The sequence below is a fragment of the Saccopteryx bilineata genome, chromosome 12 (assembly GCF_036850765.1).
Source record: "Saccopteryx bilineata isolate mSacBil1 chromosome 12, mSacBil1_pri_phased_curated, whole genome shotgun sequence".
In the NCBI taxonomy this organism is placed as follows: domain Eukaryota; kingdom Metazoa; phylum Chordata; class Mammalia; order Chiroptera; family Emballonuridae; genus Saccopteryx; species Saccopteryx bilineata.
This window is the reverse complement of record NC_089501.1, coordinates 8,233,771-8,252,012: the sequence shown is the minus strand read 5'-3', so window position 1 is coordinate 8,252,012 and position 18,242 is coordinate 8,233,771. Positions and strand designations below refer to the sequence as shown.

Here is an 18,242-nt window from a genome sequence, read left to right as displayed (position 1 = left end):
TGCTCTCGGCTGACCTAGGGAGGAGCGAAGGAGTCAGTGGTGCCGGACCGCCCAGAGGCACTTTTACTAACACTGCTGAGTTGTGCTTTCGTCTACTGCAACTTCCTGGCCTTTCCCCCAGCACTGAGTGGAAGGGGAGGAAGACGGGGGTGGGGAACCACTTTCCCTCTCCCCTCACTTGCTCTTGTCAGGCAAGAGTTCGAGGCAGCAGAGAGCCCTGTGAGATCAAAGGAGGACACGGCAGGGAGGCCCCATAGGGAGACTCAGCCTCTTAGCCTGCTGTGAGAGTATTCCTTAAGCACAGTGCCAAGTGTCTCTAAGAAACCAGGCGGTGGCCTGATCTTAAGGACACGCAGGTTCTGGGGGATGGATTTTTTGCTAATGAGTCATGTGGTTTTTCAGAAGATCTCAGCTTGTCTCAGCCTGCCAGCACTCTCCTCTGGGCCTCTCATGCACCCTGAGCAGTCTGCACACCCTTAGACAGAGGTCTGCTCCTCGGGGCCTGCGGATCTATGTCCTGAAGACAGCAATCCACTCTGTTGTGGGCATAAGCCCATAGACCAGGGGTAGTCAACCTTTTTATACCTACCGCCCACTTTTGTATCTCTGTTAGTAGTAAAATTTTCTAACCGCCCACCGGTTCCACAGTAATGGTGATTTATAAAGTAGGGAAGTAACTTTACTTTATAAAATTTATAAAGCAGAGTTACAACAAGTTAAAGCATATAATAATAATTACTTACCAAGTACTTTATGTCGGATTTTCGCTAAGTTTGGCAGAATAAATCTTTATAAAACAACTTGCTATAGTTAAATCTATCTTTTTATTTATACTTTGGTTGCTCTGCTACCGCCCACCATAAAAGCTGGAACACCCACTAGTGGGCGGTAGGGGCCAGGTTGACTACCACTGCCATAGACCAACCCTCATCCAGAGGTTTCCTTTTATTATTCTAGGAGAACAAAAGACATTGCATACACTTTGCAAGTATTGTTCAAAATATAATTACTATTATTTGACTAGTTTCTAATAAACGTGAAAAATCTCTTTTAGGGAAAGTCTTTATCACTTATTCTATGGACACAGCCATGGAGGTGGTGAAATTCGTGAACTTTTTGCTGGTAAATGGCTTCCAAACTGCAGTAAGTATTTTATCCACAGAGAACACTAAACAATTAAAGTAAGCACAGGAAAAGAAAGACAAAAGAGAACAAATGATAAATAGCTGTTGATGTTTTAAACTATATTATTTGATTTATGTGATTGTGAACTAAATGCTTATGAATTTAGGTATTTTCTCTATTTTAATGTATCCAAAGTCTCCAGCCTGTTTTTCCTGCATACTCTTGACATGCATGACCCTGAGGACCTCCGAAAAGCCAGAGGTGTTAGTGTGGACCCGGAGGCAGCTGACCTCTGGCCCGAGGGGAACGCCAGCCTCCCGCTGCTCTCTGCGCCTTCACCCTTTTTCACCAGTTATGCCCTCTTTGGTTGTACTTCCGGTGATGCAGGAGGCTGCAGGCTTCACCAGGCCGCCTGCTTATTTGACCAGGTCCTTTGTTGGGCACTGGGCTGCGGGGTTTGAAGCAGAACATTGGACTGGGATGCGGAGGACCCAGGGTCCCTCTGCAGCCTGGGTCCCCGTCCCTATGCAGCTGCCATTCCCCACCGGGGAGCAGCAGCAATGCTTCTACTACATGGGCAGGTTCTCGCTCGTTCTAGTCTAGCTCTAGGGGAGGTAGGCAACCCAGCCTTGCAGTTTACTGTGATCTTAGTCCAAAATAGCTCAGGAAGCACGTGCTCCTCCAGCCCCCCTGCAGTGGCCTGCAACAGCAACAGCTTAAAGCCATGTAAGTTTTTCTTTAGGATAAATAAAATATCACAGGAACCTTAAGATTGGTTTTCCTCAAACACTGAGATCACTTCTCTTCCTTCCCAGAGGCACCCTCTGGGTATCTGGTGACGGTGAATCCGAGAGAGTGGCAAAAAATTAAGGGAACTATCTATGGATACGAACATTAAAAGATAAAAAAGGGAATACTTAGTAAATAAATGTCTATTTTAAAGATTATTTGACATTATTTAACAGCAGGTTTTTTTTGTTTTTTTTTTTCATTTTTCTGAAGCTGGAAACAGGGAGAGACAGTCAGACAGACTCCCGCATGCGCCCGACCGGGATCTACCCGGCACGCCCACTATGGGGCGATGCTCTGCCCATCCTGGGCGTCGCCATGTTGCGACCAGAGCCACTCTAGCGCCTGAGGTAGAGGCCACAGAGCCATCCCCAGCGCCCGGGCCATCTTTGCTCCAATGGAGCCTTGGCTGCGGGAGGGGAAGAGAGAGACAGAGAGGAAAGCGCGGTGGAGGGGTGGAGAAGCAAATGGGCGCTTCTCCTGTGTGCCCTGGCCGGGAATCGAACCCGGGTCCTCCGCACGCTAGGCCGACGCTCTACCGCTGAGCCAACCGGCCAGGGCCCTTAACAGCAGTTTTTATTTGGATTTTTTTCTTTACTATATATATATTTCTTTTTATTTATTTATTTGTTATTATTTTTTTGGATAAAGAGAGAATCAGAGAGAGGGACAGATAAGGACAGACAGACAGGAAGGGAGAGAAATGAGAAGCATCAACTCATAGTCGCAGCACCTTAGTTGTTCATTGATTGCTTTCTCATATGTGCCTTGACCCTGGGGGCTGGGGGGGGTTACAGCAGAGCAAGTGACCCCTTTGCTCAAGCCAGCGACCTTGGGCTCAAGCCAGAGACCTTGGGCTTCAAGCCAGCAACCTTTGGGCTCAAGCAGTGACCATAGGGTCATGTCTATGATCCCACGCTCAAGCCAGCAACCCCACACTCAAGCTGGTGAGCCCACACTCAAGGCAGATGAGGCCACGCTCAAGCCAGCGACCTCAGGGTTTCGAACCTGGGTCCTCCGCATCCCAGTCCAATGTTCTATCCACTGTGCTACCACCTAGTCAGACTGTGTGTGTGTGTGTGTGTATTTTTTTAATGGAAGTGTTTGAAAGTTTAAAAGAGCATACAATTTATACAGTGCAATTCCATGACTATATATAGAGACCAGCATTTCAATTTCTCATTTCTCATAAGAAAGTGTTGTAGCAACCATGATATAAAGTCATAATATTACAGGACCTGTGGCCAACATTTCAGAAAAAAACCTTACTTTTGTTCATTTCCAAATAAGCATATTGATGGCCCCGGGAGAAAAGGACAGGTTTTTGTGACCTTAACAATCAGGAGCTGCTTGGGAAGAATTTCAGTCTCTCTATGACCCTCATCACTATGAATCCCTGTGGTAGAATCACAGAGCCCAGTACTGATAGCTAAGTGACTAGATTGATACATTAAGATCTCCTTAAAGGTAAAACAAAAAAAAATAAGCAAAAAAAATCCCTTAATGGGTAATTTAAGGAGAGTTTTTTTTTTTAATAATTTTATTTTTTAATGGGGCGACATCAATAAATCAGGATACATATATTCAAAGATAACAAGTCCAGGTTATCTTGTCGTTCAATTATGTTGCATACCCATCACCCAAAGTCAGATTGTCCTCTGTCACTTTCTATCTAGTTTTCTTTGTGCCCCTCCCCCTCCCCCTTTCCCTCTCCCTTTTCCCCCTCCCCTCCATAACCACCACACTCTTATCAATGTCTCTTAGTTTCACTTTTATGTCCCACCTACGTATGGAATAATGCAGTTCCTGGTTTTTTCTGATTTACTTATTTCGCTTCGTATCATGTTATCAAGATCCCACCATTTTGCTGTAAATGATCCGATGTCATCATTTCTTATGGCTGAGTAGTATTCCATAGTGTATATGTGCCACATCTTCTTTATCCAGTCATCTATTGACGGGCTTTTTGGCTGTTTCCATGTCCTGGCCACTGTGAACAATGCTGCAATAAACATGGGGCTGCATGTGTCTTTACGTATCAATGTTTCTGAGTTTTTGGGGTATATACCCAGTAGAGGGGTTGCTGGGTCATAAGGTAGTTCTATTTTCAGTTTTTTGAGGAACCACCATACTTTCTTCCATAATGGTTGTACTACTTTACATTCCCACCAACAGCGGATGAGGGTTTAAGGAGAGTTTTTAAAAAGGACTATTTCAAAGCTCTCAATAAGTTTTGGAGAATCCACAGGGAATCATGTACTACCCTGGGATGAGCAAAAGCAGGGAGTTGCTACCACCCCTAGGTCTAAAGAGGCAAGGAGCAGTGGTCACTGCCACCTGAAAGGATGGCTGTGTTGGTTTGCTGGGGCTGCCATCAAGTACCACAGACTGGGAAGCTTAAACAACAGAAATTTATTTCCTCATGGTTATAAAGGCTAGACGTTCAAGATCAAGGTTTTGGCCCTGGCCAGTTGGCTCAGCAGTAGAGCGTCGGCCTGACGTGCAGGGGACCCGGGTTCGATTCCCGGCCAGGGCACATAGGAGAAGCGCCCATTTGCTTCTCCATCCCCCCCCCTCCTTCCTCTCTGTCTCTCTCTTCCCCTCCCGCAGCCAAGGCTCCATTGGAGCAAAGATGGCCTGGGCGCTGGGGATGGCTCCTTGGCCGCTGCCCCTGGCGCTAGAGTGGCTCTGGTCGCGGCAGAGCGACGCCCTGGAGGGGCAGAGCATCGCCCCTGGTGGGCGTGCCGGGTGGATCCCGGTCGGGCGCATGCGGGAGTCTGACTGTCTCTTCCCGTTTCCAGCTTCAGAAAAATACAAAAAAAAAAAAAAAAAAAAAAGATCAAGGTTTTTAGCAGGATTTATTTCATTCTGAGGCTTCTTCTTTGGCTTCCAGATGGCCATCTTCTCCTGTCTTCACCTGGTCTTTCCTCTGTGTCCTAATCTCGTCCTATAGGACACCAGTCATATTGGCTCAGAGACCACCCGTATGACTTTATTGACATTGATAACCTCTAAAAGCCCTATCTCCAAACACATTTACATTCTGAGGCACGGGGGGTTAAGACTTCAACATGATTTTTTTTTTGGGGGGGAGGCACAATTTGTCCCATAACAGTAGCCATGTGGGGAATTTGGCTGGACAAAAGCTGTGGACTTTGCCAGAGATCTGGAGTGACAAATGGAAGACATCCAGTACATTGTGCATCCCAAAATGTCCAGCTCACAGCAGGGAATAATTTAGATGCAGGAATAATATATAGTAATAGCCACTTATTGAGTACTTACATCATGCCTGGTATTGTGATATGCCTTTTCCATGTTAACTCATTTTTATCCTCACAACCACCCTTGGAAGTTCACTTATTAACCACATATTACAAATGAAGATAGTAAGACTTAGAGAATTTTATTAATGTTTCCAAAGTCATGCAGGTGGGAAGTACAGAAGGCAGCAGTAGAACCAAGAGTAGAGCTAAGTTGTCTGTCTCTCCCCAGCCCTAACATTATGGTGCTCTGTCTTGTATAATAGAAATGGATTACTGACATAGTAACAGAGAGATATCAAAGCTTTCTCAAGATTACTCAATGCAGTCATTGGACACCAAACATTTTTTTACTTTGTTATTTATTTATTGAATTTATTGGGGTGACAGTGATTCATAAAGCCATATAGGTTTTAAGTGTACAACTCAACAAAACATCATCTGCACACTGCACTGTGCACCCATCACCCCAAGCAAAGTCTCTCTCCTTCCCCATTCCCCCCACTTTGCCTACTTTTACCTAGCCCCCCACCCCTTTTCCTTTTGGCTATCATCACAATGTTGTAGACCTCAGACATTTTAAAGCAGCAAATGGCCATCCAAACCAAAAGGAATGCCATTCCATTTTTGATGTCCCATCAGTAGAGAAACAGATTCTGAACTTGTACCATGTACTGTATGTATCTGCCAGTTTGGTGTACGATCTCGTTCTGGGAAGCTTAGAACCAGGTTGAAGAGCTAAGGCAGACATCAGTGAGACACTTGGTAGATAAAAGAATGTTAAAATGACGTGTTAATTGTCCAGTACCATTATTGGTCACCATGGGGTAGAGTTTGGTGGGGTGAGGAGGGGGAAGTCAGTGTGTGGGGAGGACTCAGCGAACAGGGGGTGTGGCCTGTGCTTTCAGGGTGCAGTGCAGGGGCACCAGTGTGGGGAGTACAGTACGCAGGGCATCTGGGGAAAAGAGGTAAGACTAGGTCATCGGTGGCTTGGAAGTCTTGCTGAATGAGTAGGACATGACTTGACCAGTCCTAAATAGCAGAGTGACATTTAGAACAACTGCTCTGGGAGCAGCATGGTTGAATCAACTGACGCCTCCTCAAGGACACTCTCCCTGCATCACCCACTGCAGCATATAATCCCCCTTCCAACCAAGAGCACCTTGAACACGTTCACTACGCTCTGGCTGCAGGACACATCTGAGCCCAAGAAAGACTGTGTACTTAGTCTTCTGTAAAACAGAAAATAACTGTCTTTTCTTCCCTTCAAACACTTTATTTAATATGTCTTTTCAAGGCCCAAAAGGTCTGCTTGATTTTCTTTTTTTTTTTTTACAGAGACAGAGTGAGAGTCAGAGAGAGGGATAGACAGGGACAGACAGACAGGAACGGAGAGAGATGAGAAGCATCAATCATTAGTTTTTTGTTGCGACACCTTAGTTGTTCATTGATTGCTTTCTCATATGTGCCTTGACTGTGGGGCTACAGCAGACCGAGTAACCCCTTGCTCGAGCCAGCGACCCTGGGTCCAAGCTGGTGAGCTTTGCTCAAGCCAGATGAGCCTGCACTCAAGCTGGTGACCTCGGAGTCTCGAACCTGGGTCCTCCGCATCCCAGTCCAATGCTCTATCCACAGCGCCACTGCCTGGTCAGGCTCTACTGCTTGATTTTTATCATAAACCTTTCTCCCACCACCTTAGTAATTGTTTTTGTGACTATTCCTTGGATTTGCTCCAAGTTCCATACAATCCTTTTTAAACATATAGATTGAAGCCTGATATAATGCCATAATAATGACCTGACTGAGGCAAGTAAAGCACCACAGTTTTATCTCAATACTTGCACACCATCTATCCACCCATTAAAATGTTCCAGAATCATGTTTGCCTTCCAACATCTATATATAATTGGTTTGTATATTCTTGTCTTACATCCAACTTGGTGGTCCATGTCTGTCAAATTTTTTAAAACACAATTATTGTACAAGAGGCAAAGATATATTTTAATGCATACTTGTATATCCTAATTATGACTGTTAAATAGTACAGTGCCTACTAATGTTGAAATAAGGAATGTTTTAAGAAAATTGCATTTTGTTTTTTAGACTTACATTCTCTTCCCTGCAAAAAGCATTAGTGAATTGTTCCATGTTAAATGTATATAGTCTCATGTTTTCTCTTGCTCTGCATCTAGAAAAAGCTTCTCATTAAGCACCACCTCCCCCATCTTTTTCTTGTAGATTGACATTTTTGAGGATAGAATCCGAGGCATTGATATCATTAAGTGGATGGAACGCTACCTTAGAGATGTAAGTGCATTCCAAAAGTCCGAGTTCATATTCTGGTGAGAAAGGACAATAAGCTTGTGAAGTTATTTTATGAAAGAAGCACTGGCACACCCACCAAGTCCAAAGCCGAGAAAGTCCCAACAAAGCCTCCCTTGTCGGCAGCCGTGCAGATTTGGCAAGGAAGGATGGGGTCGCCCTCCTAGACAGGCACAGGCAGGAAATAACGGTCAAACCAGACACAGGTGGTTGATAACAATCAGACAAACAATTTTTTTGACCAGAACAGGAAAGGAAGAAATGAAGGTGGGAGTAAGGAGGGAGCGGCAGAATTCAATTTAATCTAAGGCCACCCCAAGTGATCTGCAGGACGGGGCAGAAGAGCTTTCCCGGGTACTTGGTGCTTTAACAAGAGAGAAATTGATTGCTGCCAGCGTGTCCATGTCGGCACTCGGCTGCTTCCTTCGGCGCGAGAGCTCTAGGGGACCGAGTCTCAGCAGGGTGGGGTTTTGTGGCTTTTCCTTTTGTCTGCAGCCTGACGTTTGCTTTGTGCAGAGGGTCTGGCCCTCCCGACTGCTGGCGCATCGTGCCACAGCAGGGCAGTCAGGAGCGCAGTAACTGGCAGCTCAGCTCCAGCTATGGGAGGGAGGGGGTTTTATCATTGATGCTGCAGAGCCTTTTTGCCTCTATGTAGGATCACTTAGTGATTCGAGCTTTCATTAGCTGTTTATTAGTGATGGTTGTGGAAGATGGTGGCAAAACCGCATCCATTTAGGAGAGCTCCTCTCGGAGCCATCTGCTGTGTGTGTTTGAAGAGAGCTGGGGAGGGAGACACGGGAAAAAGGGAGACAGGCGTCTGCCCGCGTGGAGGCCACTGCCTCGCACTGCTCGCACAGAACGAGCCCAGCACCATCCTCCACTGTGTCAGAGAACGCTTACAGCCCTGCTGGCCAGGTTCCAGACTGCCTTCACCAAATGGACCACACTTTACACTTTCATAAACATGCTTTCTCCCTCTCATTAACAGAAGACAGTGATGATAATCGTAGCAATCAGCCCCAAATACAAACAGGATGTGGAAGGCGCTGAGTCGCAGCTGGACGAGGATGAGCATGGCTTACATACTAAGTACATTCATCGGATGGTGAGTGGGGATGGAACCGCAGCGCCTCACCGGCCCCCAGAGACGGGCTGTTTCCTCTGTGAAGGCCTGTCCTGTACTAGAGACCAAGCGAAGGTGGCATGGTGACCAGTGAAAAGTCCGGGGGATGTGGGTTCAGATCCACCTACCTTTGAGACCTTGGGCAATTCACCACACATCCGAGACTCCACAAGGGGAGACGGATCTGTGATCTCTAAGTTCTAAGATTCTTGAAAGCAGCGCTCTGCCAGCTTGATTGTCTACCAACAAGTGTGGAGTCCTAGGAGGGGCAGCACACAGGGCTGTGAGGAGCAAGGTTCCTGTATCGGCATCATGTCCTGTTCCCTGCCTTTTCACAGAGGCAGGGAAGCCTAGTGGAAAGAGCTCTTGCTATTGTGTCAGATAGACTTGGTTCAAATTCAGCTTCCTCATGTGCAGGCTGTGGTACCATGGGCCAAGTGCTTACACCCCTCTGTGCCTTCAGGTCTCTATTTGAAAAATGGGTCACCAATACTTATGCTGTTGCAGAGATTAAATGAAATGTCTTTGAAGGGGACTGCACATATTGGATGATCTATATAGGGGAACAATTGTTTATAACTCATGAAGTATGAGGCCTGGTCAAACTAAAACCAGAGGGAGAAATTTAAAGGGAGGTAGACTTACTCAGCATCAGATAGAACATTCTGACTGAAAATACCACCCAGCTTTAGAACTGGCTGTTCTCTGGGCCAGCAGTCTTCCTGCTTTTCATGAGTGTAGAGATACCGTAGAGAGAGAGTCATGCTTGACTAGGATGCCACACTAGACTTGCGACTTCCAAACTCTCCCCCGGAGTCCCTAATGGGTGCTCGCATGTGCTCAGAGTGTGGGTGCACTGAGCCTCCCAGCCCACCTCAGCCAGAGCTCATCTGCCTTTCTCAGGCTCGTTTGCCAAGGATTCTGAAATTTAAGGCTCGAAAATCACTGGACTGGATGGAACGTGTAAGCTCTATTTCAGCCTAACATTCCCGGCGGGGGGGGCACCTGGCATGGGCATGAGGGTCACTGACTGGGCCAGAGGACAGGGCAGGAAGCGGAAGTGGTCCAGATGGAGTGAGCAAGCAGCACAAGGCAGGAGACAGTTGGGCAGTCGAGGGGCTTGCAGCTTTACATTAGGAGAACCTGCCTTAAGTCAGGTCTGTCCTGTGGATCAGGAGCACAGGAGAGAGGCAGGGTGGGTGGGTGTTCTTCATCCGGGTTTTCAGGGTCTCTGTCTCCTCTTCTATCATGTGCCGACCACTTCTCTGAGCTCTGACCCAACCAAAACAAAGTAAAAGCCAGAGCAAAATGGTGAGGTCATAGAGTAAGACCGAAGAGTCAGGAGACGAGCTTCCTTGTTATTCCATTGTCTCCCAGTCTCCCGGCCCATGGGCAAGGCCCAGAAAAATATCACTTGTGCCCTAAAAGGTCATGGCTGGCTCTGGGTACTGCCACCCCATGGCTGTCTGTTGTTGCGTGTCCACATGGCCCCAAAGCACTCGATGTTCTGCCTGCATTTCTGGGATCCGCCAGGCCCGGGAGCCGACAGCTGGTGTGTGGGGAGGGCTCCAGGTCCCTAACCGTTCCTGAGAAAACCTGTCAAGCTCTGCTGGTGTGTGGCGATGCCAGGCACCAGTCACACACAGCTCAGCCTAGACCTTTTCTGACGGTGCCTGGCTATGAACCAGATTGTCTCCAAACTTGGTTTTTGGGGGCAGTGATATCTTGGGCTCTTCCTCATCACTGAAGGGGCTGAAGAGTCAAATACAGCAGTGCCTTCTGCCCACCTGGCCGCCCTCCCAGCCCCTCCAGGCAGCAGCCAACTCCAGGGCAGCGGGAGTGAAGAGGTGCTGAGGAGGAACTGCATCAGAGATCCCACGACCTCACAGAAAGCCAGTATCTGGAAACAGAAGAGAAAGAGAAGGGGCCAACGGCTGCTGGTTGGCCCCTCTACAGATGGAGCAGCCTAGTGAACAAACAAAAGTGTGCAGTATCCGGTGTCCTGGAAGTCAGAAACTAGATCCAGCCCTTCACTTTTTTTTTATTTTTTATTTTTTTGTATTTTTCTGAAGTTGGAAATGGGAAGGCAGTCAGACAGACTCCCGCATGCGCCCGACCGGGATCCACCCGGCACGCCCACCAGGGGGCAATGCTCTGCCCATCTGGGGCGTTGCTCTGTTACAACCAGAGCCACTCTAGCGTCTGAGGCAGAGGCCACAGAGCCATCCTCAGCGCCCGGGCCAACTTCACTCCAATGGAGCCTTGGCTGCAGGAGGGGAAGAGAGAGACAGAGAAGAAGGAGAGGGGGAGGGGTGGAGAAGCAGATGGGCGCTTCTCCTGTGTGCCCTGGCCGGGAATCGAACCCAGGACTCCTGAATGCCAGGCCGACACTCTACCACTGAGCCAACTGGCCAGAGCCCAGCCCTTTACTTTTAACTTGTAAACTGTGCCCTTCCTTTCACGTGTTTGTGTGGATGTGGTTGGGGCTTTTAGCTGCCTACTACTTGGGCCATTTTCAAACATGCTTTTGGTGTTGTCATCTGATTTTTCAAAGGGAAGTGGCTCTGAGAAAACACCTTGCGGACAGTTTGTGTGTGTGTTGTGTGATTGTGCGTGTGTGCAAATAAGTATGAATATGTAAGAGTGTATGTTCAAAAGGGGTTTATTTGGTGAATTCAGTAACGAGTCATCTCCACTATCACGTTTCCATCGGTTCTGTTTTTATTCCATGCACGATGAGATCCCTCTGTAATAAAAATCAATTGGAAGATGAAATAGTTGGGAATGCATAATTCCTCACCTCCTTGTCATCAGAAGACTGAAAACTTGGTGCTAGTCACAGAATTTGGAAGACTCTGACTCCTCTCATATTGAAAATTCTGGTTTTGATAGAGTTCTTGGCAGCTAAACCTTTTTGGGCCACTGCAGTGTCAGAGCAGATTGGAACTGGTGTGGGAAACCTAAAGCTTGGAAGGCAGAGCTCATCACGCTGACCTCCCAGCCCTCCCACGCCCATTCTGTGCTCTAGATGCGAAGCATGACTAGCTGTCCGCACCCACTGACATACTTCCACACCTCCGGACATATGCTCTACTGAGAACATCCTCCCTTCTCCCCCGTTTTCCCTGCTTGACCAAATTCTTATTCCAGTATCCAGATGACACATCTCCCTTCTAACTGTCCTCAAAGCACTGATATAAATGGATGGCCCCCATTTAGGGCTTCCGCAGCAATTTGTTCATACTTTTCACACTGCACTGGGGTTGGTAATTTACCTTTCTGACTGCTCACTAACTTGATGGCTTTGTGAGGACAGGCTTTGTGTCAGGGGTATTCTGGTAAACTGGTTCTCCCACTACCCCCCAAAATCCCGATTCATAGCATTTGACCATTTCCATGGTATAAATACTCTCACCATAGCCAATATCAAGCTACCAATGGGAAGTCACTGAACACAGAATTGGGAAGAAGCACACATCTGGCTTCTGTGAGCTGATATGCAGGCCCTAGAAGGTATCTTAAACCTTAAAACCCAAAGTCTAGCATGGAGCCTGACTTTGAATAGACCTTCAATAAATGATTGGCGAATGAGTAAATGGCACAGATGTGTGACAGGGAGAGCGTCAAATTATAAGGGTGTGGCACTCAAATAGGGAAATCAGAGTGAAGGGGCAGTGGGCTGCATAGCTGTGGATACTTCAGCTCCTCATTCTGGTTCCTGAAATTAAACCTTGAATTTGTTCTGTTCCAGATGCAGATTGAGTTCATAAAACAAGGAAGCATGAATTTCAGATTCATCCCTGTGCTTTTTCCAAATGCTAAGAAGGTAAACAAACAAATAGAAAATGTTAGAATTCAAGCTTATGCTTTGTTTGCTCTCTGGGATTTTAGTGGGAGACCTTGTCAACTCACTCTTTATCATCCTTAGATATAAGGGTGTTACCAGAAAAATCAACAAGTTGTACTACTCAGTTCAGCAACATGAATCCAGTGTTATCTGAGAGACCATCTCTATCCTAATTGTTCAAAGAGCCATTACACACAAAGAAGTAGTTTGTGTTTTAACTCATGAGCTAAAAGAGACTGTTCATCTGATACTTCTTATCTCTTGTACATAAAAGTCAAGATGTGTACATTTTTTTGCTGGCTGTTCCAGAGAAGTATTTTGTGGCACATAGTTCAGCTCTCAAAGCTGTAGAACACAGGAATTAAATCTGCACAGTTACCAAAGTGAATTTTGCTGTGGTTCATATGAGGGTGTTTGCAGCAGAAGGGCATGCTGGCAAGTTTGACAGAGGGGAACAAAAACCAGCTGAGGCCATGCACCAGGCTGGCAAAGGGAACGCAGTGGCTTAGTGGTCCTGAGAGTCAGACCCAGCACCCTTAGCTCAGGCCCAGCTCCACCCTGGAGGATTTCCAGGTGTCAGGACGGCATTAGACGTTTGCCCTGGATGAGGGAGGGTTCCAGTGTGTTGAATGGGAACCTAGGCTTGTACAGGTCACAGTCTGCACAATAGTATGCCTTTCTGTCCCTTGCCCGGGCTCTCATTGCTCTGCCATCAAAGAGGAATATCCAAAACGTAGATCTGATCCTCTCCAGCTTAGAAATTTTGTAGTGGTTTCCCACTGACTACAAGATCATCTCCATCTTTCTTTAGCATGACATATGAGGTTCCTTAGAAGAGGGCTGTGCCCACATGCTCAGCCTCCTCTCCTGTCACACGTGCGGGTGACTCTGCTCTGATCATTCTGGACTGTTTCAGCACCTCATCTATGCCTTGTTCTTCTCTGTTTCTGTGCCTTTGCTCTCTGTTTCCTCTCTGGCAGTGCCCTTCCCTGACTTCTCTGTCTAGTGAACTCTCGCTTCTCCTTCTGTCACCCAATCTCTCTAGCCTCCCTGATCTCTCTTCCCCTGTGCTGACCTTGATTCAATGATACGTGGTTGGGATGAAGGCACTGGGAGTAACTGGTTAGAATTACTGGAGCATGATGATAGAAAAAGCCAACCAACTTTTAGTTGGTTTTTGAAACTTCTTCGGACAGTCAGTCCCTTTGCTGCCTGTGCTTAGGGAAGACCACTCCTGCTGCCTGCACCCTGGGTATCCCATTGCCTAGAAAAATAGTTTCTTTTTCTTTATATTTTGACTCCCTCATAAGACTATTAACTGTTCAAGGCAGTAACTGTGTCTTTTTCATTTGGGTCTTATCAATACCCAGCATGATGCCTGACACATGGCAGGTGTCACTTCTCAGCTCATTCTGTAATCTCCAAAGGACTGCCATCTACTCAGAGAAAAACCGCCAAGGCCCTATGTGACACAGCCCCCTCTACTTCCAGACCCCCTTGCCTCTCTCTCACTTGCTCTTCTCCTTGAACCGGCCAGGCACGCTCCCGTCATTGTATGTTTGCTCTGGCTCTTCAGCCTGCCTGGACCCAGACCCTGCAAAGCTTGACCCCCCTGCTCTTTTCCTAAGCACCCTATTCCAAACTGCAGACAATTCACCTTGGCCCCAGCACTGCCTAAACCCTTTCTCTACAGCATATATCACCACCGAATACACTATACATTTTACTTATTCATTATCTGTCTTTCCCCAACAGAATGTCCACTCCATGAGGGCAGTCTAAAATTTTACCCCCATGGTCCCCAGCTCACAGTCTCTGCCTTTGCCTGATGACTGAGGTCTGCTGGCTCCCTCCCCCTACTGCAGGTCAGACCTGTGGCTGGAGTGAGAGGATAATGAATTAGATTGAGCCCACAGCCTTAGCATACTTCTTACAAAGTCACAGGGGAATTTGCATCACTCTGCATGACCCCGGTCCTACCCCTTTTATGTGAGGGTGGTGAAAGGCACATTGAAATGCAAAGGGCAGGTAGTCTGGGAGACTGACAGAAAATGCAGTGCACATGTGGTTTCTATAATGAGATATACAGCTTATACCGGAAGCCAAGAGCATGTCACATGCTAACCCCTTCCAAAAGCAAAACAGCACAACTCCCAGGATCATTTGATAGAAACGCCCCTGAGGGGAAAGCCGTAGATGTTTGGGAACTAAGCCTGGGATCTGGAATCCAGGTTTTTCTCTAATGGCCTTTGCTCCTGTCATTCTCTCACCCCTAGGAGCACGTGCCCACCTGGCTGCAGAACACTCACGTCTACAGCTGGCCCAAGAACAAAAAAAACATCCTGCTGCGGCTGCTCAGAGAGGAAGAATACGTGGCTCCTCCCCGGGGGCCTCTGCCCACCCTGCAGGTGGTCCCCTTGTGACACCCTCCCTCCCCAGACCACTGGGGCCGGGCCCGCTTTGACAGGGACTCTTCTAGCTGAGGCTGGTTGGCAACATTCACAGCTGTTTGTTTCCAGTTGCTCCCTGAGGGGCCCTCCAACCCCAGAAAACCTGTTCTGCAGAGTCTTTTTCCTCCTGAGACCACCACAGACCCTGTCTTTGAAATGGAGGCTGAGGCTGCTCTGCATCCCCTGCCTCTTACGTGTACCGTCCGTTGCTCCGAACAGTCTGACTTGTCCATTCCGGGCGCCTCACTGCTTAGCAAGTAGATTCTATAAGTGACGCTGCGATACATGTAAACGACCACAAACAGCCTCCCATTGCTTTAGGCCACTTTTATGTGTTAGCCAGATGCTTGTGTGGCCTCAGGCCAGAATGATTTGTGTACAAATAATAAAATGTGTACTCTTTTGTAACATTGTGTTTCACTTATCGCAAAGAAGATAGATATATATTAATTTATAATAATATGTTTAGGCAGTTGCTTCCACTGATATCAATAACACTTCTCAGAACACTAGATTTTATTTATATTATAACCTAGATGTCTGCTGAGTAAGATGAATGTCTTTGTTTAAAAAAAAAGTAAAAAAGAAAGAGAAAAGAAAAGAAAAAAGCTAGTATACCTTAAATACTCATATGTAAGAATCTTAACAAGTACCTTTACTTTCATAGCATTTGAAACTCGGCAGAACCAACTGACTTGTTTGATTAACTCAAAATGCCTGGAAAACACCCCAAACACAAACTTCAAGTCTCCTTTCTCTCTTTTTATTATCTTTTTTTTTGCCCAAGCGGATAGCATCATTAAGTATTCCATCTACAGTTACAAATAGAATGACGTCAGCAATTAGTACTCTGAAATGTTTCTCGTTTGCAGAGGTTTAATAGTGTGATGTTATTAGCCCTTCCTCCCTCAGAGACCTCTCCTGAGCACTCAGCCACTATTCCCATCCCAGGTGAATGAGGAGGGAAGGTCCCTGCTGTTCTACAAATAGTCCTTAAAGCAGTGCAGCTGGTGGCACTAGAAGAAGAAAAAAAAGTGTGCACATGTGCACACGTACAACACCTGGCCAAGTGATGACAGTTTGACCCCTGAAGTTTCTGTGAAATCTGATGACCACAGACATCAAAGGAGTTTTAACGACAACAAGAGTAACACGTGATTTATTTAGACACAACCCTGGTCCTCACACATTGATATGTAGAGGTGGAGGTAGGTACGGCTCACTCTGGAAAAATAATCCCTTCACCTCAGGCTTTAGTGAGACCTCAATGATTTTAGGAGTGAGGTGTGCAGAATGCAAAGTTAAATTCTGGTAGAATGTTTAGTGACTGACTTAAAATTTAACGTGTAATTTTTAATTTCAGTGTACCTGGTTTCAAAATGTGCCTGTTTAGTTTAACCTGCATATTGTTCAAAGAGAACTCAGTTCATGGCTAATAACCAAAGTATCAGACTAGCTATTTCTCAGCTCAGTGCTCAGAAAAATTATTATAGTTGATAAGCCTTTTTTTCCCTATTAAATAAATCTGTTTTTGAACATTCCAGACCTTGTTTCATGATGTCTTGCCAAGCGTTCTTCCCAACCTGAGCCGTTTCAACAACCCCCTCATCCACTTTGCCAAACACCCCTTTGTCACCATCACCTTTGCCAAATGGATTACGAAGTCCTATGATCATTGGGAAATGATCCAGAAAGAGTCTCTCAAAACACAGGATCTTTCTGTTTGTTCTTAATGAACCAAGAAGAATCAGTGAGACCCACCTCCTAGGGGAAACTGGAAAGACAAGGAAGGTTAGATTGTGGGAAAATATCACAAAGTAGATATGGATATGCCACTCATCCTGAAAGACTATGCACTATTTTTCAAGATAAATGGCTCAATATGAGCCCACCAACCAAATAAACAAAAACCAGGCAGGAGGAAAGGCGCCAAAGTCACAGAGATCTGAAAAGCCAGAGCAGTGCAAGAACTAAAAACACGTGTCACTCATACATAATGGACGGAGAAGGAACCCGTCCAATACCACAAGTAACCAAGGTGATGAGGCAGCTTAGAAAAAAAATGAAAACTCTTCAGAATATAAACTTTTAAAGACATGGAAATATGTGATTTGAATGACAGAAGTCAAGATTGCAGTTCTGAAAAAACTCAGTGAGTTTGATAAACTCAGAAATAAAAAATCAGTGAACAATATGAGTACATACCAAAGAGACTGAAACCTTAAAAAGAACCTGAACAGACATTCTGGAAATGAAGAACTCAATAAAAGAGAGAAAGAATGAGCTAGCAAGGAAAAAGAAAGAAAAAGAAATAGCGCTAAAATAAATTTAATTTTCATATCATTTATTTGTCATGGAATTTTCATTCTGGAAAATATCCTAGAAATCCCACAAACGTGCCGTTCTGTTTTGTTTTTTTCGCATGAGAAAATTGGGGCCCTTAGAAACCGTGACTTGTCTAAGTTGGGCTAGAACCTAGATATCCTGGTTTCTAGTCTGCAGACATTTATTTGGTGAGCATGGGAAGCATTCTGGTTTTTAATGGCAGATTTGTTCAACAACTGACCCAGTATCTCCCAGAGGTAAACTGAGCCTCATGAACATACAGAAGGCTTGAGGGAAGATGTACCTCTGACCTCTGGTGGCAGGAGAATTAAATGATCATGTTGCAACTCTTTCTGTGGGAAATCCTTTGGGGAATTAATTATTGCTGTGATTATATGGAGTGTGGCTTTTCACGGAGTAGCTTGGCATATTTATTCTGTACTGGTATGATACGAAACCAAGGCACAACTGAAAAGACCTTGACACATTCGTAAAGCTTACAGACAAAACCTGCCAAGAGTCAGATCAATTTCTTTTTAGTTTTATCTTGCTGGTCTCCAAAACAAAAACAATGAAAAAGGTTTTTATTTTGAAATCTGTTCTATTCATCGTTCCCTTACACTTCTGATGCTGCAAGAGTGGCACTTGTTGGAATAATACATAGCTGTTTGGAACATCTGCACTACCTTCCAGATGAAGAAATGAGAAATGGATGGGTCATGCAACCTCTCCTTTGAGTCAGGAGCTCCAAGAAGGGTACCTTTTATCAGGAGGCACATCAACAGTACAAAGGAGCCTCACTCGCTCAATACAGCTAGCATTCGGGGAGGCCTTGTGCCCAGGCAGGATATCGTATTCCTAACTTCATACTTATTTGTCCCATTTTCTATTGGAAAAAGCTTTCAAATAGAATCATAGAACACTTAGCGGGAGGCTTTCACCTGCTGCCAGCTGACCCATGTGTGCCGCAATCGCTCTGTCTGTGACTGTGCACTGGC

At 46.0% G+C, this 18,242-nt stretch overlaps 1 protein-coding gene across 2 annotated transcripts in view; it reads left to right on the top strand.

Moving 5' to 3' along the window:
* TRAF3IP2 (TRAF3 interacting protein 2) overlaps positions 1-15,327 on the top strand; it is a 60,742-nt gene extending 45,415 nt beyond the window's left edge. For both annotated transcript variants that reach the window (XM_066247762.1, XM_066247761.1), the window contains exons 5-9: positions 1,055-1,143; positions 7,416-7,484; positions 8,488-8,604; positions 12,374-12,448; positions 14,746-15,327. In XM_066247762.1, the coding sequence (XP_066103859.1) occupies positions 1,055-1,143; positions 7,416-7,484; positions 8,488-8,604; positions 12,374-12,448; positions 14,746-14,892 (497 nt within the window). In that variant the 3' untranslated portion in view covers positions 14,893-15,327. The remainder of the gene's footprint in view (positions 1-1,054; positions 1,144-7,415; positions 7,485-8,487; positions 8,605-12,373; positions 12,449-14,745) is intronic.
* Positions 15,328-18,242: the final 2,915 nt, after the last annotated feature.